The sequence below is a fragment of the Adiantum capillus-veneris genome, chromosome 19 (genome assembly GCF_014529385.1).
Source record: "Adiantum capillus-veneris isolate H3 chromosome 19, ASM1452938v2, whole genome shotgun sequence".
Taxonomy (NCBI): domain Eukaryota; kingdom Viridiplantae; phylum Streptophyta; class Polypodiopsida; order Polypodiales; family Pteridaceae; genus Adiantum; species Adiantum capillus-veneris.
The window spans coordinates 57592897-57614356 of record NC_140949.1 but is presented as its reverse complement, the minus strand read 5'-3'; the positions used below and the strand labels follow the sequence as shown (position 1 = coordinate 57614356).

The following is a 21460-nucleotide window of genomic DNA, read 5'->3' as shown; positions in this document are numbered from 1 at the left end:
GATTAGGGATGTCATAGCTGTTGTCCAAGCTATGCATGATAAAGGTGATAATCTTATTCTTCCTGTTTGGACAAGCAGCGAAGTTGAGATCACATATTGTCAAGTTTGGTTCTTTGCTCTTCGTAGGTTTGTAGTAGTATTCATTTTTCGATTTCGTATTTAGCTTACCTGAGGACTTAAGAATGTGTTCCATTAGAAGTTGTTGTGTGAAGTTTGATTTCTAGGATTAAGTTTTTAAGATGTCTTATGCTTTTTTGCTGAAAGTTGAGTACTTGTTTTAAGCCAAGTAAGTTGCGTCAACTTATTTTACACATCCCTTTTTTAAAAACATTTTTAAGTTAAGATTGTTTTGTTTTATCTAGTTTTGTTTCGTAGCAAACAAAGTGATCTAGTTTGTTTGTTTGTTTGTTTTTGTTTTTCTTTTCTTTTCTTGTGCCCCTTGCTTTTATGGTTTTATGAGTGCTTTATTCCCTCTTATAATTTGTGAGTTCAGACTATTCTGAACTTATGAAGGTATATGTCTCGGATTATTTCTACTTGAGATACAAAGACATAGAGACTCTCTATTGAGAGGGCATAGACAGAAACAGTCCTAGAGACGCATCTCAGATTTCTTTAGTCCGAGTACTAGAGGCAGAGGGGACACCACTACCACAGAGCTCGGTTCCCACCCATACACACACCAGCGGTACTCTCATTGACCGAGCTATAGAGTTGGGGAGATTGAGACGACCACGATGAGGAGGGGAGCCACGCAGCACGGACGGAGATTGCGGCAGAGGATCCACAGGATTCTAGTAGGACACCTAGATTGTCGATCAGGATAGGCTTCATGCTACTGCTATATTGTATCATGCTGACACTTTGTACCTTTGTGGCATGATACCATTGCTCAGCTTACCAGCCACCCATAGGAGTTGGTAGCACTCTTATCTCAGTTTCTAGTTTGTAGTTTTCTTTGTTTGTACCCAGAGTCACCATTGTAATCAGTTTTTGTCTCATATGTCATTTTGGCCTTTTGTAGACGTTAATATATCATTTCATTTCATTTCAATTCTCTCTCTCTCTCTCTCTCTCTCTCTCTCTCTCTCTCTCAGGAGCAGATCGCTCATTTACATCTACATCCGGAGATCATGCTATAGGAGATTTTTACTTCGCCATCGCCTATGTATCACATATTACATCCTCATTATGGGACTGGATGGAGCTAGCTAGTTTGCATTGCATTCTTGTACACCCCTACGCATATATTTCACATACCCTTAGTGTTAGTGCTCCATCTCCCAACCCACTCCACTCATCACTCCTATCCTACTAGTTCAGTCCTATTTTATTTTATTTCATGTTATATTTTGTCCTTTTTTTGGTCACCCAGAGGGCATTGACAGTCGTACATCGATTTTGTCTCATAGGTCGAGTTCGGCCTCTAGTAGACGTTAATAAAGCTTTCTTTCTTTCTCTCTCAGTTTGTTGCAGTTTTTGTTCGTGTGTTGCTACTGATTTCTCGCTTGATGCCCAAGCCTGTTCAAAGTGGGTGAGCATAGGGGTAAGTGGGGGGTGAGAAAGGAAAAAGGGAGGGGGGGGGCAAGAGCAGAGAGACAGAAGGGGGTTGGGTGGATGATTGTGAAGGCTGCAGCATACAACAAGTGATGCTGGTATGAATTGGCTTTGGGTGGCTGGAGTTTAGGCTGTGAAGGCACAATAGAAGATGAGTTGTCTCAGAGGAAAGTTTTATAACCGTTTTTGAGTTGCTCTTACAGTATTCTTTGGGGAGTGTGTGATTTTAGTTCTAATGCCCTAACTTGTGCGTTTCGGCGAAAGGGCAGTCCCTTTACAATATTCTTGGCCTATGCTGCACCATAAACCTAAATGATTGGAGCATGAGCAGATGTGTTGTAATTCTTATTTTGCAAAAACAGTCCTCTTATCGGAACTAATTTGATCTATATTTGTTATGAGTCTTCAGGTTTTGCGAATGATGTTGGAGAAAGAGACATGGCAGCAGCTTTCACCTGCTGCAATCAAGACAGTCAACTTAGCTGGATTACTTGGGGATGGTGCACCTGTTCTTGTTGCATCTCCTGTTGCTTTGTCAAGAGCAGTTGATTCACGTCTGCCTCATGCAGCATCAGAACAAGCATTGGCCAAAAGCAAAGAGGACTTTGCTGGTTTTGCTGTGTGGTTGGAGACGGGCAATCCTTTTGCTGACAAGAAAAGCCAAGGACTTGCTTTGAATGGAAATCAAGGAGGTGCTGTTGAGCATGGCACCTTGTCTAATGGGACAATGGAGCAGCATGCCCAGAACAGCGAGGAAGTTGATGATGATGAAAGTGAAGATCTGTTAGCTGATTTTATTGATGAGGACAGCCAACTTCCGAGTCGAGTCTACAAGAGTTTCAAGCAAAGCAGCTCCCGAGATGGGCAAGCCAACGTTGTGGATGATGAAAATCTAATATTGACTGGATCTGCAGTTGGTATATTAAGGCAATCTCAAAACACTCTCATGTTTGTCTTGCTTGTTTTTAATTCATATATTGTCTATTGCTGCTTTGTTAAAGATGTATGCTTATTCTGCTGGTTTGGTTCTTGTTTTGAAGCAGACAAAGTTGGCCCTTTTACCTCTTTTGAGTGGTATTCAGGCTATCACTAACACTGATGTGCATAGTTTGTCGCATAAATACGTCTAAGACTTGATTTGGGGCATCCTTGTTCTGGTGGGACATAGGAGGTTATTCTTTGGACATAAAATATCAACACAATAGAGATAGATAATATGTGTGGCACATGAAAAACTTGAGCCAAAAGCATAGATACTTAAGTAAATATAAACTTCCTGCCTTGGGTCTCTCTACGGGTCGTGGTCTCAACCAGGAAGATACTTACCTGGTGCTTTTTTCTTCGACCTTGGATAACTTAGCAGACAAATGGTATAGTTAGTTTGCTAAGGATCACTTTGCAGATTAGGCGACATTAAGGTGAAGTTTTTGTGAGATCTTTCCACCTGTGGCTTCCAAGAGAAGTTTTTGGATGAGTTGGCAATCCTAGTGCTTCAACCGGAAGAAACTGTTACAGAGCTCATGATGAGAACAAAGGCCTTCGTGGCTAAACTCCCCTAGCAGCCAGGGGATTTCATGGTTAAGAAGTGGGTGGAGAAGGCTCTTCCCAAGGCCTTCCGATAGAGGCTAAGGGAGTCCCTCAAACCTGACATTACACTGGATGAGTTTGTTGCTACAACCACTAGGATTGAAGGAGCAAGGAGGTTGTTTAGAGACCCTCTTGAAGTCGGGTTGGCTTCTGTTTTGTTGAAAAGTGCATCCAACCCCTTGGTTTCTTTACGCAGGGAAGTAGTGAGCTCTTTACAAGGAAAGATCTCTCTGTCTCTCTTTGGCACGATAAGTCTCCACAACAGGAATCTCTGGAGCAGCTTGAAGAGCTCTTGGCACAACAAGAGTTCAAGGCTTTAATCTGGTGCAACTCCTGTTGTTCTCCAGGAACATGGGCTGGATCCCACATCAAACACAGATGGTGATCCCACTCACATGCTGCCTTTGTTGACAAATCCTCCTATGCAAGGGATGCGAGGTACTTTTCCACCCCAGAGCTTCTACCATGCCAATACTTTTTTGGCTCCTTAGAGTTTCTACACAGCAATGGCCTCTGCTCTTGAGCAGACACAATGACTAATAAAGGTGCAGTTACGCAGACACCTGTAGTCATATTTCACTTACAATTGCCGAAGCCCTCCTTGTAGGATTTTTCTCTTCCCTGCGACTATCACATCTGGGAGTGCAAAATCTGGAGCAGGTCGACTTCGTTAAGGAAGCATCTTGTTCAAAAATATGTGCTTTAATGCTAACATTTCCATAGTTGAATGACTAAGGAAGCATCTCATTCAAAAACGTGTACTTTAATGCTTACATTTCCAAAGTTGAATGACAACGCCCTCACTGTGGATGATCTTGGCAAGGCAATGGGAATGTAGAGATTCCCCATACCTTTAGGAGACATGAAAGCTTCCAATTTGTCACCAAAAGTTACGGTTGGCGCTTGCCTAGAGCTCTTGAGCCTCTCGTGCCTCTTTCCATCGCAATTAATATTTTGTTATGCCATACTATTTTCTAGTGAGGATTGTTAAAGTTATGGCATCTCAAGTAATGTGATCCCAATATTTATTTTGGCTTTTAGGTATTTATTTCACTTATTTGTCAAAGTTTGGGTAGTGCAATTTACTGAGGTGCCTATATAAGCACAGATAGCCCCCATTGTATTATAGTCAATTCATTGCCAAGGTTGGTTGGTTCAACAATCTCTCTCTCTCTCTCTCTCTCTCTCTCTCTCTCTCTCTCTCTCTCTCTCTCTCTCTTGTATTCTCCTCATTGCTCTACGCTTCCGCATCGTTGACTTTAACATGGTATCAGAGCCTTGTGCTCCTTGATCATGGGAGAGAATCGGCATGAAGAAGAGAATCTCGTGGAGAAGAAGGCCGCCAGTGAATTGTCTTCAAAAACGTTGGCGTTTTTGGTATCATTTCAAGAGGCAGAGATTTTTGGTGGCGTTTTTGCCCCCAGCCACTTTAGGCTCTCCTTGTGACATTGGGCACCGGCAGGAGTGAACAACAGCGTTTTCATATTCTCCCAGCAGAGGCATTAGCGGCGACATCCAAGTAGTCAGATACTTGCATTTCTTGAGGGTGTGTTGATACGCTATCCATGTGGTGTAGGACCTGGTAGGTGCCATTGTCTAAGCGCTTTGAAACGGTCGGCATAGGAGTCAATTGCCTGCAGATTTGGCAGCGTTTTGAGAAGCTATCGCTGCAAGGGAAAGGTCCAACAGCCTCCAAGGGGCAGCAGTTTGAGAAGCTATCACTACAGATCAAAGGTCCAAAGGCTTGCAAGGGGTAGCGTTTTAAAATGCCAGCAGCCTAGAGGCTTTGGAAGTGGGGATCGTGGTGCCCAAGGTCCTTGGAAGGAGTTTTTGGAGTGGTTGGAGGGCGGCCATTGGAGTGCAAGGCAGAAGTGCAGGCTTGCTGAGGATCAAACCCGGCTTGCTATGGCTTGTACTTGCCAGATGGCCCACCCTTGCTCAAGTACCAATGACTAAGACCAATCATCAGCTATGGAAAATTCTACCGCAACATAGCAAAGATTCACTTCAAAACAGTTCACAATTCACACTTGATTCGACATGGCCTGGCGGAGTTCCGTGCCTAGAGATATGGCCCCAAAGACTGGCGCCCCTTTCGGTATTTCTTTTTGTATTAATCTGTGTTCAAAGTACAAGAGAGTGGGAGGGTTCTCACTCTTAGACTCTGTGTCCAGATGCTCTGAGAAGTGAGGGCCTTGCCCACTTATTTATAAGCTACAGGGGATGCCCAAAAGCAGAGCCCCAAAAACATTCTCTTTTAAAAGCTCATTAGAATAAAGCAACTGAGCCAAAAGGTGCCAATAAAACTCAGCCAGCGTAAAAGCTGTAATTCCGTACGCTTTGCCATGTCAGCAGGTCAGCGCAAAAAGTAGGACTGCCGTATGGATGCCACGTCACTAGTGCAGCGGGTTTTATGACGGAAAATCCGAACCTGTTGCACAATTGCCACGTGTCACTACTGGCCAGATTCATGGTGTCCGGTCTGCTGCCCCACTGTATGAGTGTGTCTAGGGCCATGCCACGTCACCCATTTGTGAGTCGTGACACATTGCAATACTTTCCTAGGGACGGGTGGAATGGGTAAAGGCTGTAACAATCCCTGTGTCTTATGCCTATCAAACTTGACCTTCTGGCATACTAAACAACTGTGAACAAAGTCGTCCACATCCTTCTTGAGTCTCGGCCAAAAGAAGTAACGCTCCACACCTTTCAAGGTGGTGTCAATGCTGCCGTGACCCGTAAAAGGTGGACAATGGCACTCAGTCAAAACTTTTTCCCTCAACGGTGCAACATCGTTTTCTTCATCAAGTAGCCATCCCGTATGGAATATCCCGCTACTACCTCCCCATTCTGTATTCGAGTGAATACATCCGAAAAATCCGGATTTGTGGCGTACTAATCAACCGTGTCCTCGAAGCTTCTATGATGAATCACGGAAATAGCCAAGACTAGCGCTTGCGAGACAAAGCATCTGCCACCAAATTCTTCTGTCCCTAAACATGGACAATCTAAAGGTGAAACTGCGACAAGATGTTGGTGAGCATCTGCTTTCCCGAAAGCTGCTTCTATAACAAGAAGTACCGTAAACTTTGATGATCAGTGAAGACCGTAAAATCGGCTCCACGTAGAATCTTGACTTGGAGTGTTACAATGGTATCAGAGCGCGGCCGATTTCTCTCCTACTGGGAAATCCGATCCTTTTCTTGCGACACTTATGGATTCCAACAAAGAACAGTCGACTTCCTCTGCATCTGGGGTTTGGCTGACTCGAGAGTACGAACGAGATATACGAACTGCTTGGAATCATCTTCGGATGACCAAGAGAGATTCTTTGGACGCATATTGCGAGAGATTTTGGAGCTCTTTTCTACCTGCCTCTTTATTTAAGATGATCTCGTTTAAAGAATAGATTGAGCGGTTTTTGTAACAAACTGTTGACGTGTCGAAACCCTAATTCTGCTGAAGCCCTAACCCTAAAATCAGAAACCCTAATTCTGTTGAAACCCTAGCCCTAAAATCAAAAACCCTAATTCTGCCCGAAACCCTAACCCTAAAATCAAAAACCCTAATTCTGCCCGAAACTCTTATTCTGTTGAAACCTTAACCCTAAAATCAGAAACCCTAATTCTTTCCGAAACCCTAACCCTAAAATCAAAAACCCTAACCCTAATCCTAACCCTAATTTTCTGACGTGGTGGACTGACACGTGGCCTGCTGTACGGACATCAGCGTGATTTACAAAAAGCTGGCAGCTTTTGGCATTGCTTTTTGGACCAGAAGCTTTTAAGTTTCGAAGGCTTTTCATTGTAATTGCTTTTTAGGCCAAGGGCCTTTATATGAGGTTTGGGCTCATTCTCTCGCATACTTCCTGGAGAAGGTGCAGAGTCTGGAGTACCGGCTTGTACTGTGGTGATGCAATATAAAGAAATACCGAAAGGGGCGCCAAGGTTTGGGCCAATACTCTCTGGGGTGGAATTCCGCCACTTCGTGTCGTGTGTCGTCTCTCTCTATTTCAGTTCAGTTGTTATTTGAAGTGCTTAAATTGTTCAGTCTGTTCTTTTCTATTGGCACGTGGTGCCCGTCTTGTGACAGTGGTATCAGAGCATCAGGCGTGTGCTTTTTTGAAAGCATACCGGTCCTACAAAAGAGCAGACAGAGTTATTGGAATTTTTATTTGAGGTATCTTAGCCTTCCAACCTAGACCTATTAGCCACTCCCACCCTTACTTCCTCGCACATCAGGCGCGCTCCCGTCTTCACCGCTCATGTGTTACAGTGTATAAGGTAATTAAGATCACTTGCAAGAGAAGGATCCAGATTTGTTTCAAGGCGTTTTGCGGAAATCCGTGCAATTTCCACATCAGCACTCAGCACGTTTTACGGGAACCCGTACATTTGCCACGTCAGCACTGTGAGCGCGAAATCCGGGACTTCGGTACAGTTCTGCCACGTCATCAATTGGTTGCGCATCTTCTGTGTGTGTGTGTGTGTGTGTGTGCGTGTGCGCGTGTGCGTGCTGGTCTTGCTTTATTTATCTCTAGTCACTTGGGCCCCATCGGGCGGGGTCCCATAAGTTGATGGGAACTCTTCTATAAAAATAGGCCTCTCGGCAAGACCTTATAAGTTGGTAAAACTTCTTCTGTTGCTGCTTCTTCTTGCGGTGCTACTTCTTAGGGTTTAGGCCCCTCTGCCAGGATCTGCAGGTTGGCTCCGTTCTTCAGTGGCTTGACACGTCAGCAGTTTGTGACAGCGAGTGCATCTAGGGACAGTACTCCGTCGCTCCGTGTCAACTCTCTTCTTCTTCTCTCTCTCTCTCTCTGTTCAGGTTCAGTTATTTGTAGTTTCTATTCATGTGTTGCTATTGATTTCTCACTTGGAGTGGTATTAGAGGTCAGAACTTTATCTGGACACCCATGGAGCCCTTGAATTTATATAGCAGTTTGACGCCCCCTTTTCGTGAGGTCATTTCTCGGAACGCTCCAAGGTTCGAAGGAAGACATCTTATTTGAAAGGAAAGGCATAGACATGGTGATCTACTCTGTTGTTGCACAGATAAGCACCTAGGAAGTAGGTAAAATTCAAGAGAGTTTTCACTTCTTCATGGTTAATGGAAGAACATGAAGAAGATGTCATCACGACTTGGCATCATCTGAGAATGAAAAAGGAAGACACTTTGGATGACTACTGCCAAAGGTTTTGGGATACTTTACCACTAGTGTCCTCGTTTCAAAAGATCACTTCGAAGGACCAGATTGAGTGTTTTTGTTGTGGTTTTTCCGAAAGAGACCAAATCTTTGGAATTCTCTGATGAACTATCAGGGAGTCCCTTGCACTCTCTAATGAGCTATCAGCTGATCCCCTTGCTTCTTCGGAATTCTCTGATGAACTATCAGCGTTGGTTCCCTTGGTTATTTCATTTCCTTGGAGGACTTGTGCCCCATTGAGGTGGACACTCGCTTGTCCGTAGGATAGGTCAATGAGCCGGTATGCATACCAAAACCTTGCTTGGCATATCCCATAAGTCTCTAAATGGATTCAATTTTTTTTTGTAGGCAATACTGTTCAAGTCACAGGGCACAAGAAAAGAACAGAAAGGTAATTTGGTCAAGGACACTTTTTGGTGCTTGATGCAATGTGGATGGGGGAACAGAACCTTGTAGATTCTCTTTAGTTTTGAGCTGTACCTTGAGGCTCTTAGATTATTAGCAGTGTCTATTCCAAAAGTTACCGATGAATAACGAGGTTGAATCTAGTGTGGTGTGGACTGCACGAGAGGGGAGCCACTCCACTCCTTCGTCACAGATTGCCTAGATTGAATAAAGTTACTAATTTCTCTTTGAGATTCTAGGGATACTGACGAGCTACAATATTTTGCGGAATGACTTTATGAACATCCGTACATTGAATTGGAAATTTCCTAGATTGAACATGCTACTCTTTCATGTGTGTATTGTTAGAGTATGTGTTGGAAAGAGGAAAGGTTTGCTGTATTTTGTTAATGAATGATTTGAACCTAGTGAACCTAGATATCTGTTAGAGATTTGCGAATTCTAAATGTGATGGCTAATTGAATGTGATTCTAGTGTATGAAGATTTCTATTTGGATGAGATGATTGGATACTATTGTGAGTGTATCAAGAGTTCCGAAAGGATGAGATAACTAACTACACATGAATCTAGGTGCATCAAGAGTTCCGGACTAGATGAGATGGCTAGATTGAATGATTGAAACAAAGTGTTTAGTGTGAACTCAGTGTGTGATTTTGGGAACTGTGTGCTCTGTGAATGTAGTGTCTTGTGGGGATGGTTAGGGCATGGTTTGCTTGAAATGTGAAAAGAAAGGATATGAATCTTATAGTAACTAGATTTAGTAGATCGAGACATCCGTGAAAAGATCTATGTGGTATGAATGTGATAACTAAATGTGTTACAATAATCATAATTTGTATTTGAGATCCTAGATAGAAATGTGATTGATTAGTGACTAATGTTAGTGCATCAATGTCTACAGACGAAAGTTTCTGTCCTTTGCTTGTTTTGCAGGCGTAATCAAGGGCGACTACAATTCTGTCAAGAGGGGGTATGCAACAAGTGGGTGATGTGGCATGCTGAACTTAAAAAGATGGGCCAAGAGGACTAAAGGGGTTAGAGTTTAAGAACTCTAACCCGACCAACTTATGAGCACTGGCCAAGGGGCCCAAACCTTAAAGTTTAAAATTGTAAGGGCTGAGGGTTGGCGGGGATTTCCGCGCTTTGCGCTGACTACCACATGGCACTGCTGTATGGATTTCCGCCTTTCGTGCTAGCTGCAGGGCTGATTTGCGTGAAGCTTTTGGGAGCAATTGCTTTTGGTACCAAGTGCTTTTGATTTGAGGAGCCTTTGGCGCTCTGCTTTTGGAGATCCCTTGTATGTTTATAAGTGCCGAGAGGGCCACTCTTCAGAGAGCCTCTGGACGTAGAGTCTGAGAGAAAACTGGACCCTTGGGGAATTGTACCTTTGTAAAGCAATAATAAAGAAATACCGGAAGGAGCGCCAGTCTTTGGGACTAGTGCATGTGGGAGCAGACCTCCGCCGTTCCGTGTCGACTCTCCTCTTCTCTCTCTCTCTCTCTCTCTCTCTCTCTCTCTCTCTTATGGGAGTTCTCCAAGGATGGTGACATTATCATACTAGGGGATTTCAATGCAAGGACTGCCCACCACCAGACAATATTTTATGATACTTCCGAAGAGATGCTTAGGGAGCTGGACGTCACAGAGATGGGTCTATCCAGACTATCACAAGATGAGGAATACACTGAATATGGCAGATACTTGATAGATATGGGAACGACACACACATTGGCCATTATGAATGGCCTACAAAGATTTCTGACAGCTGGAGGTTTTACTTGCTTTCCACACTGACATGGTGCCAAGTTCCAACACAGTGGATTATGTTATGGCCGAGCCCGGTCTCATTCCATTCTTTCAGGATTTCATGGTGGGCACTAGGCCAGTTGGAGTAGCAGTTGATCATGATATCGTGTCTTTCACCCTGACCTTTCAGTTCAGCAGAGCTCCATTAGGAGAGGGCCCCACACACACTCGGTACACCTTCATGAGGGAGACGGATTCTGTGTATATGGATGAGATATACAGGCAGCTATGCACCCAGGAGCGGGGACGGCCACTAGATGAACTCACTCAGATACTGACAGAGACGCTCCATGATGCAGCATCGGAGGCATTCCCCACAGCCAGCTCACACGGAGACGATTTGGGAGCATGCCCCAGAACAGTTGGTATGATGAGAAGTGCAGAGAGACGAGGATCAAATTACAGAGGGAAGTGCTCATGGGTATTACCACACATAGACAGTCATGGATTATCTTTCGCTGCCTAGTGCGACGAAAGAGAAGGGCCCATCTATCTCAGCTAGAGCGGGATTTATATCAGCTATTTATAAGTCGGGACTCAGGCGAAGCATGGAGGCTATTCCATGAGCATTCACCACCACCAGCGGTCACCTCCACTGAGACATGGGAGGAATATGCCACACAGCATCAGGGCAACCACCTCTGCCGGACCCACTAGAGACATGCCCGGAGACATGTTCTTTCTTTACTACCGAGAGGATAAGGAAAGCCATTGATAGGATGAAGACAAGGAGAACACATGATCATGATGGTCTGGTAGTAGAGCACTTCATCCATGCCAGAGATATGCTTGCAGATCTCCTGGCTATGATGTTTATCGAGCCATGTATGAAGGCTTCTCGGAGACTTGGAGTTTGTCTACGATTGTGCCTACATACTATGAAATACGCGGCCGCTTCCACTGCCTATTCTGAGAAGGGTTCGGACCTTTTTCTAGAGTCATGAGATACAAGGATCAAAGGTGTCTCGGATTGTTCCTGCTAGAGCTGCGTAGACTTAGGGAGAGCTTGCTGAGGACATCAGGGAAAAGACAGCCTTAGAGACGAATCACAGATTTCTTTACACTAGCCAGAGGAGAGCCAACGGAGCAGTCATTACAGCAGATCTCAGAACCTACTCGTACTAGAGGTACACTGCTTGACCGAGCCACTGAGCTTGGCAGATCCAGACGTCCACGACCTAGGGGGGGTCTCCCACTACCGACGAAGGCTGCAACAGAAGATACAGATTTGACAACGACTGATGAGAGATTTCATCTGAACCCACAACCCCAAAAGGGTTTTAGTGTCTTAGTGTTAGTTCTTTGTAACTTTGTAATTTCCGTACTCAGACATGGTATCAGATTCACCAATTGTAACTTTTTGGTCTCATAGGTCATTTTGGCCTCTTGAAGACGTTAATATAACATTTCATTTCATTTCTCTCTCTATTCAAGTTCAATTCAGCTCAGTTATTTGTTGTTTCTGCTCGTGTGTTGTTATTGATTTCACTCTCCTTGCACAGTTTGAGCCTCGACACGCCCATTGTACCTTGTGAGCACTTGATTTGGAGCTGTGTGCTCTGCCAGCGAGAGTTTGTATACATCGACAGTAGTGGAGACTACATTGGAATTTGGGCTTGGGCCTATCTTGTCATGTTATGATTTGCAAACCCTCGTTCTTTCCTTCGACCAATGGGATCTTGTGCGAGTGGTTTGACTGTAATGTGGTATTTTCTTAGCAACAAAAAAAGGAAAGACTTGTTTAAGACTGATTTGGAGCTTGAAAATTGTAAGTTCACCTGAGAATCTTGTTTGTTCAGTGATGAAAATCCGATGGTAGATGATCTGGGAAGGGTTTCTTTTTGCATTTAAAGAAGACGTGTCTAATTAACTTTTAAGTCCACACCACCAGTTTAGCTGCATTCTGACATACTGTTAAAGTCAAAATTGTTTTTTTGTGTAGGTAATGGAAAATTTCAATGATTTTTTTTTTTTTGCCAATTTTACTGATGCGCATCGCTTCAATGACCAGATACATGGACAAATATGCAAGACTCATGCAAATTTTGCAGCCAATTACTAGCGAAGTTTTTCGAGTATGCCATTTAACCTGCTATGTTGCTGTTGGAAATTTAGCCAGTTTAAAGTATATGCATGAAGTATTAAACGTGGGAAGTCTTCTATTTCAAAATATTTTGGATTTTCAAAGTGTTATGCTATTAGCTGCCCTCTGAATAACTTACCAATGTTGCGTGTTGTGGAACTTTGATTACCCTATGAATAACTTACCTGTATTGTGTGTTGATTGGCTTTTCTTACTGTGATGCCAGGCTTTTGGCCAATTGTTTGAGCTATATTTCCACTATATTTTCAAGCTTTTTGGGCAGCGTGATGCTTTTAGCGGTACTAGAGGACAGGTTGAGGCACAACATTGTGAGTGTTTGTTGCTCCTTTTTTTAACAATTCTGCTCAGAGATTTATGAGTGCTGGAGGCTGATGGGGGTGCTAATCTGAACAAAGTATGAGATTAAGCACTGTATGAGCTTGAAAACAAATAGAAGAAGCTTATACTGCGACACGATGTCTGAGTGTCTTTACCTTTGTTGGGTCCACAACACTGTATTTGTTGTGATTTGCAGTGCTGACGGCTCGACTACGTGCTACTTTGGTTCGGATTTCGCAAGGGCTGGATGATCAGCGCTCTAAGAACTCTTTGGTTGGTAACAGTCAACCCCCCCAGACGACTGTGGGCAGCCAATCAAATCATTTTGACCTCGCTCAAATAACTGCAAGTCAAGGAGCTTCAGTCACCTATTTGTCTGCGGTCAATATGTATGGCCTTAAGGTATTTTCTGCATTGTGGATGTTTTGTGCTGTTGTTAAAAGTTGATTATTGTGTAAATGTTTCAGTTTTTCTCTCTTTTTTAGTATATCAAGCACAGTTATCTGGACTGATATGTTTTTTGGTGGTATTAATTGATATAGTCACACTGTCTAATCGAAGTGGATGCTTACTTGAGTGCAATGCGGCTATGCCTACCTTTCAGCTGTCATATAATTGCAGTGTCCTTCCTTTAGGGCCTATGACCACAAAAAAGGTTACGCTTGAAGAGATGGTTTTTTCTTGTATTCTGAATGACTACAATGTGGTGAGGTTTAGCTACAAATGCTTTGGGTTTTGTGTATGGCTGTCAAGAAGTAATTCGTGCTGTTGCCCACATGCACTGAGGAGCGCTTTAGACAGCCACTTGTTTGGAACCATATGGTTTACACCCAGCGAGGCCACATGGGGGTTGCCGCGTGGTCCACACTCACGGGCCCTGCACTCTGTCTTGAGATGGCTTCAGTTAGCAGGATGATAGTGATCCAGGAGGGCCGTCCTACACTCCAGCTTGCCACAGAGCTTATCCCTCAGGAGTGGAGCATTCATCAAACCATGAAACCGGCCTGTAGACTCGCTAAAGGGCGGTAGACTTTAGCTTTCACCTGATCTTTACACTGTTTAACTCTACTTGCACTTTACGACACAAATGAACTTCAAGAAAATACAGCATGCTGAAATCTCTGTTTTTTGCCTCTAAAATGCACCGGATCACCTGTTTCGTAGTTCCCTACCTTCCCAAATCTCTTGGGATTATTAGAGATTAAGAAGGGTCAACACCCTAAACCTGCAAAAAAACACTGCAGGGTGTAACTTTTTGTTTTGGGCTTGCCGGTCGCATTTGTAGCAAGCCCTCAAGCTACCGCAATTGTAGGGCTACTTGCCCTTTGATTTGGACGAGATTTCGCGTGTGAAATCTCTCCGAATCAACTTCGACCTACGTGGGACTAGTAGTTAGCTAAGCCAATACCTGTCCAAGAGGCGCTTGCCTCGGCAATCGAGCAGCCCTTGAGCCGGGCATCACCATTCTGTATTCAAAAGGGGAGAGAGGTGCACGAGAGCAGAATCAGGGTGCTACATAGAACAAGGGAGAAGGCAAGCTTTCCATTAGAGCTGTAAACCTGCACCCTCTACACACACACACACACACACACACACACACACACACACACACACACACCCACACCTACACTGTAGGCACTGTCACCAGATAGGCACCACGTGCCAACGGAAAAGAACATACTGAACAGACTTTTAGAACTTCAATAACAACTGAACTGAAAGAAATGGATGACATAGGGAGTGATGAAGTTCCACCCCGAGAGAGCACTGGCCCCAAACCTTGGCGCCCCTCTCGGTGTTTCTTTATATTACTTGAACTCGGTACAATGCCGGTACTCACGCTCAACACCTTCACCCAGAAGTGCTAGAGACTGAGCCCTCTGCACAAATTTGTAGGCCCTTGGCCTATAAAAGCAGCTACATGAAAAGCATCAAACGCAAAAGCATATGGCCTCAAAAGATGGCGCTGAAAATTGCCCAGCATAAATCACGAAAATCCGTAAAGACTTCCACGTCAGCACAGTCAGCGTGAAACGCGGAATTTTGCACTGGTTGCCACGCCAACAGGTTAGCGCAAAATGGGGGCGTTCGTACAACTACCACGTCAGCAGGTCTTTACCCGTGTATGTGTGTGTGCCGACTTTACTCTAATGTCTTTAGGTCCCTGGCCCCCGTAGGACGGGGTCCCATAAGTTGGTGGAGACTCCTCTGTTAATATAGGCCACTTGACAAGACTTTGTAAGTTGGTAAAACTTCTTCTACTGCTTCTAGGGTTTAGGCTCCTCGACCGAGAGCTGCAAGTTGGTTTCGTTCTTCAGTGGCTTGACATGTCAGCAATTTATGACAGGCACTTAACGAAGAAGAAGATAGCCTCCTCTCTAAAAAAAGTACCCACCAGCTTACAAAGTGTCATGTGGGGCCTACAAGACTATGAACCAAGCCTAGCCACCCTTTAACTACTCGGATTCCAGTGCCGATTGGCTGGACCAACTCGTGGTGACTTGGCCTTCATTGCTACTAGTGAAACTCTCGGCCGTCCGGCCATTTGTGACTTCAAAAAGAGGGTCCCAAACATTAAATAAAAGTCGAGGAAAAGAAACCAACAACTAAGGTTAGTGGTTATCATAGCCTCATGACATACCCTCCCTTTTGAAATCGCAAACGTCCTCGATTGCATGCCAAATATACATCTCATAGATGATTTAGTGCCATTAGCACCCTTTTATCATCGAATGTATCTGCAGGAAAAGTCATGAAACATAGATAGAGATGACTTACCTGCATACTTTTGTCATTTTCATCTATCATAGAGTGAGCATTGTACCTTTAACACTTGTTGCACTGAATCTGTATATACATTTGATATGCTAGCTACACATCACCTCTCTTTTGAGCACGTTGAGTTGGGGCATACGTAGGCTGTAACCCAAAGGCCTCAAGGTAAAGCTGTAATACATTTGGTGACTCTAGCAATTCATATTCTTCCATCCACTTTGTATTCGTAGGTGGATAGTTCTTGAACTTCACCAAATAACGCAGTGCAACCTTTCCCTTAACTTTTCTTTCCTTATGTGCCAAAATCTGCTCTGGTACCAAGATCTCATCAAGTTACTCAATTTTTGGTTGATCCTCATCTGACATATCTGCTGGCACATCACCCACAAAGGGTCTTAGAAGACTCACGTGAAACGCATTATGAATCTTCCAAGTGTTAGGCAATTTCAGCCTGTAAGCAACATTGTTGATCTTATCAAGTATTTGAAAAGGCCCATAGTAACACATAGTGAGCTTCGAAAACAACCTTTCATTGCCCTTCATCTTCTTTAATCTGGCCTTTTCAAACCACAAAAGAACCCAATCACGAGGTGAAAACAAGAGTTCACGACGGTGACGATCAACAACCTTTTTCTGCTTTGCTCGAGTCTTTTCACACTAGCCATGCTTTCACTGTCGCATCTATACGACGATGCCCTGCATACGGTGGGACATCACTTTCTACCATAACTTTATGTCGCAATGGCCTAGTGACACATTGTCACCAGGAGGTGTATTTTTCTTGTTTCCTTCTTTAAATATGTACTACATATTTTTATTTATTTTATTTTTACTTGTTCTCCCCGAAACCCTTGAAAAAGATGCAAGTGGACATTGCATGGCTAGTGTGAAACGGCTGTGGCCGAACGGGAATCTAGGTCGGTTAGTGTGGGGTTTGTCGAGCCAGACGACTGGCTTTGAACAAACACGTGGATACCTGCTACAACTCAACAGGAGCATTGTTGTGAATAGGAAGGAGGAGAGAGTGCCGACTCTTGCAAGAGTAGGCGGACTTAAACTGGCGGATAGTTGGAGGTGCGGACACAATATTTGTTTGCTGTGCTCCCAGTTAGAGGGTCGTTCGCTTTCGCATCTGACAGTGTCTTGCTCGGCGATTGATGATTCTAGGGGGCGCTGGCTAAACCGATTCAACTCCACCTTCAATGACATTGACCTGCCGTTGGACCTTGAAGAAAGGACCGTTATTCTCCTTGGTGGGGAGGCTCGCGGGAAGCAGTTGCCCTATTGGGTATGCCGTGATCCACACTTGAGGAACGGAATTGCATGGCACGTCCCTGTGGAGAAGTTCCTCGGTGAGGTTGTACCGCGGTACTTGAGTGCTCTGCATCGGCGGATGGAAGGATAATGCCTTCCTTCTTATACTTTTATTTTATAATCCGATCCCTTCTAAGGGAAATGACGTCATTCTCCCCAAGGGAAGCCAAATGAGCTACAAGAGCAACTCAAGTGCCTTGTCCCCGCGGGGGGGCAACCTCGCCAAGAAGGGGTTTGGAGGTGCAAAGGGAGACACCACCAACCTCAGCGGACGCCACCTGTGAGCCGACGCCCTTCCAAGCGGGTATGGCATTTCCTAGGGGAAAATCGTCGGGTTACAAGGGAAGTTTAGCGTGGTGAGCGATACGTTACGTGGAAGAGGAAACTTCGAAGGGAAGACCGAAGCAAGTCCCACAGTACATGGGCCTTTGAACAGAGGTACTTGGTCGCTGTCATGCCCATAACTAGTCAGCGAGATGGGTCTCTCAACGGCACTGCACTAAGAGTGTAGATAATCTTGGTCTCTTGGGGAAGCAAAGCCTCACGTAGTCCAGAGGAAACTAGTGACAAAAGCGGTTGCCCTAGGAGCCTGGGTGCATAGTCTCGGTTGTTCTTCTTGTGCACTTCTTTGGTGTATGAGTGGAACGGCCGGGAGTGCCTAACCCGACTCCTAAAACAAACCAAAAAAACACTGAATTCTCATGAATATGGAAGCCTATGTGCTACTTCTATTTCAGGAATTTAATTTCGAGGTGGTTCTCCGTCCTGGCAAGCATCACGTCATGCATAGTAACAGGGGACGGGGCCTAGGGGCGAGGGATGGCTGAAACCGGGACGGGGACGGGCTGGGACGGCAGGGAATGGACGAATGGGGAGAGTCCAGGTAGGAACGCACGTAGACTTCCTAGGGACGGACGGGGACGGCTGACCAGTCAACGGACTTTTTTTTCAAAAATTTGAATTTTGGGTCGTTTCAAACGGTTAGTTGGCAGCCCAAAAACTCTTTTTTTGGATGTTGAAAGTTTGAAGCAACCCGGTGGCTATAAAAGCCACCCTTTGGGTCACTTTGACATATGTCTCAAGGCTCAAGCTCTCCACCTCAACAGTCCTTAAGTTCTTATTGCTCAAGCCTCTCCTCTCTACCTTCGGCGCTTCGCCTCTACATTCTACCCTCTCCTCGAGGCTCGGAGCTCTACCTTTGAGTCTCCTCTCTACCCACTTGGCACTCTCTCCCTCCTCTACCTTTGAGTCTCCTTCTACCCACTCTCTCCCTCCACCCTCTTTAACTTTCAAGCTCTCCTCTACTCTCTCTCCACACGAGCTCTCCTCTACTCTCTCTCCACCGTCATGTCATCTCAAGCTAACTCCACTTCTCAAGCCGGCCCTTCTAGAAGGAGGCCCGCTGTCACAAGGCGGACACCACGTGCCAATAGAAAACAACAGACTGAACAGACTTTTAGCACTTCAATAACAACTGGATTGAGAGAGAGAGAGACGACATGCGACATCGAGTGGCGGAATTCCACCCCAGAGAGTATTGGCCCCAAAGCTTGGCGCCCTTTTGGTATTTCTTTATATTGCATCAACACAGTATAAGCCGGTACTCTAGACTCTGCACCTTCTCCAAGAAGCATGCCAGAGAATGAGCCCTAACCTCATATTTAAAGGCCCTTGGCTTGAAAAGCAGTTACAGTAAAAAGCCTCTAAAACTCAAAAACTTCTGGTCCAAAAGCAAAGCCAAAAAGCTGCCAGCGTAAATCACGGAAATCCGTACAGCCTGCCACGTCATCAACCAACGCAAAACGTGGAATTCCGTACAGCTTGCCACGTCATCATGACAAAGCAATTTTCGGAAAATCTGCCACATCATCAGTTTGTGTGTGTGTGTGCGGGTCCTGCTTTTTTTGAATCCTTTATGTCACTTGGGGCCCCATCGGATGGGTCTCCATAAGTTGGTAGGACTTCTTCTTCTGTTACTTGTTCTTCTTAGGATTTAGGCCCCTCGGCCAGCATATGTAGTTGGCTCCATTCTTTAGGCTTTGACACGTTAGCAATTTGTTATACCCGCCGTGCAAACATGGTCGTGGTGGGATGAAGTCGACTGTACCGCGTGTGGTCAAGGTGGCGGTGCAAGACCATGGACATGCAAGCTATGCCCGTACAAGAGAACGGGTGGTGCAAACAAAGTGCGAGCCCATCTTCTTCATGAACCGGGCCACGAGGTGAGGTTTTGCCCACGCATTACTCCCCAGAAGAGGTTGGAGATTCTTGAGAAGCTTGCGGTGTATGAGGTCGCGGAAGCAGCGAAGAAAGGCCTTTTTGTTGCCGTTGATCCCTCCGTTGCGGCGATACCGGGAGAGCAAAGGCAAGCCAACCTTGGCTCCACCTCTCAAGCGTTCAAGACAAATGCATCCACATGGGGGGCTTCCATTGCGCATTGCCAAAGCACCCTCAACGAAAATTGGAATCCTAAATTGAAGGAAGAGGTGGATAAGTCGGTTGCCCGATTCTTCATCCACGACCACATTGCCTTCTATGCTTCGTGGTAAGTTTCCATTTTGACTTATGGCATATGCATATTGCAATCTCCCATTTTGTATTTTATTATGAGGTCTCAACTCTCCATACTAACGCAACATGCTCTTTTTTGTGTGGATAGGTCTCCATACTTTCAAACCATGGTTATGAAAATAGGGGAATATGGCCCCTCTTATGTGCCACCTTCATCGGAGAGTATTCACGCCACCCTCCTTGACAAAGAGAAGCTTGCCGTGGAGCAAGCGGCCCAAGCAACAAAGGATTTGTGGGAGATCAGTGGCGTCTCTCTCGTTGTAGATGGATGGAGCGACACCCACAAGTGGTCCATCCATCCACGGAGTGGTGGCCTACTCTCGAGGGGAGATGTCCTTTGTGGAGTCACATGCTGCACCCGACAGTGGCAAGGCCGCAGAGATGCTTGTTGCGGAGTGGACAAGAACCATAGAGATCATCGGCCCGGAGAATATCCTTTCTATGATTGCAGTGGAGAGGCGTCAAATAGGGCAGCCCGGGCTATCATTGAGGGTATGTATCCCACTATCCATGTCGCATTTTGCATGGCGCATTGCCTCAACCACCTCCTGAAGGACATAGGGAGCTTGTCATTGATTTCACCCACCATTAGTGACGCCAATCAAATTGTGTCCTTTGTGCTCAACCATCTGTAGCGCGGATAATGTGTCGTGCTCTCTACAGTGGGTGGTCCTCAGTGCAATGTGCGTGACAATCTCACTCAAACAGACTGAATCTCCCTCACACAGACGAACAGAAAGGAAACAATAGACGTCAACAGAGCTCACAAAGACACAACAACAGACCAGAACATATGACTCGACTATCTCAAAGACTGATACAGACTCTGGCGTGGCAGCACACTCAGCTCCAGCCCAGGACTCACAGGTACAATGGGGGTGTCGAGGCTCAGATGTGCAAGGATGGTGAAGATGTGCTTTGTGTAAGACTCTGTGTAAGACTCACTCTAGACAACTGCGTCGCTGGACCAGAGGTGAAGATGATAATCCCGATGACCAACCGGTACTACTCATATGTACCACCATAAAGGGCCACCAACGTCTCATAAATTCATCCATGTGGTGACCTGGCCACGATGTCCACTAGACCACCGTCGGTACCGTGCCACTGCCACGTGTCACTCCCAGCCCAGAGGGTCCATCCAGTGTGAAACAGCCCAGACCAACTGTACTAACTGTCCAACTGTCTGCTTGTCCTGTGAAGTGACATTGTAGCCCTTCTACACCATCAAAAAGTGCGCCACGAGTTCTCAGAGAGAAGCCACTTGTCCTTGATCAAATATTCAGAGACAAGATTTGCATTTAATTGGCTTATGCTAGGCCACTTGTCTACATGTGGTGGAGCCTTAAGGGGCCTCTTTTTCAATGATGAGTTCCATGCAATGCGGGAGTCTACATCAGCAACATGGTTGAAATGCCGAGAATGGGCCGACGACGCCGCTTGGTGGGAGGAGGTGAAGACTCTTGACGCCATGGTCAAGCCTATTCTACTCCTACTTCGAGTTGTGGGTAGCTTGCAACCATGCATCGGCAAAGTCTACGAAGCCATGGATTGGATGATAGAGACACTTGAGAAGCTTGTGCCTGACCCTATTCAATATGCGGAGATTCGTGGCTTGTGTGAGTCCAGGTGGAATGGATACTACTCTCCACTTCATGCGGCAGCTTATGTGCTTGACCCAGAGTTTCAGGGAAGGCGTCAAGAGACCGACAAGGATGTGAGCAAAGGCTGGCGGCTTGCATTGGAGCGCCTTGAGCCTAACAGTGACATTAGGCGTTAGGTTAGAGATGAGCTACTCAACTACAAGCTAAAGAAGGGC

At 45.4% G+C, this 21460-nt stretch overlaps 1 protein-coding gene across 3 annotated transcripts in view; it reads left to right on the top strand.

Annotated features, from left to right (window-relative positions):
• LOC147434071 (coiled-coil protein) overlaps positions 1-21460 on the top strand; it is a 167844-nt gene that overhangs the window by 90285 nt on the left and 56099 nt on the right. For all 3 annotated transcript variants that reach the window (XM_086490693.1, XM_086490691.1, XM_086490692.1), the window contains 4 exons: positions 1967-2484; positions 12571-12634; positions 12869-12971; positions 13178-13383. In XM_086490693.1, coding sequence (XP_086346819.1) covers positions 1967-2484; positions 12571-12634; positions 12869-12971; positions 13178-13383 — 891 coding nt within the window. The remainder of the gene's footprint in view (positions 1-1966; positions 2485-12570; positions 12635-12868; positions 12972-13177; positions 13384-21460) is intronic.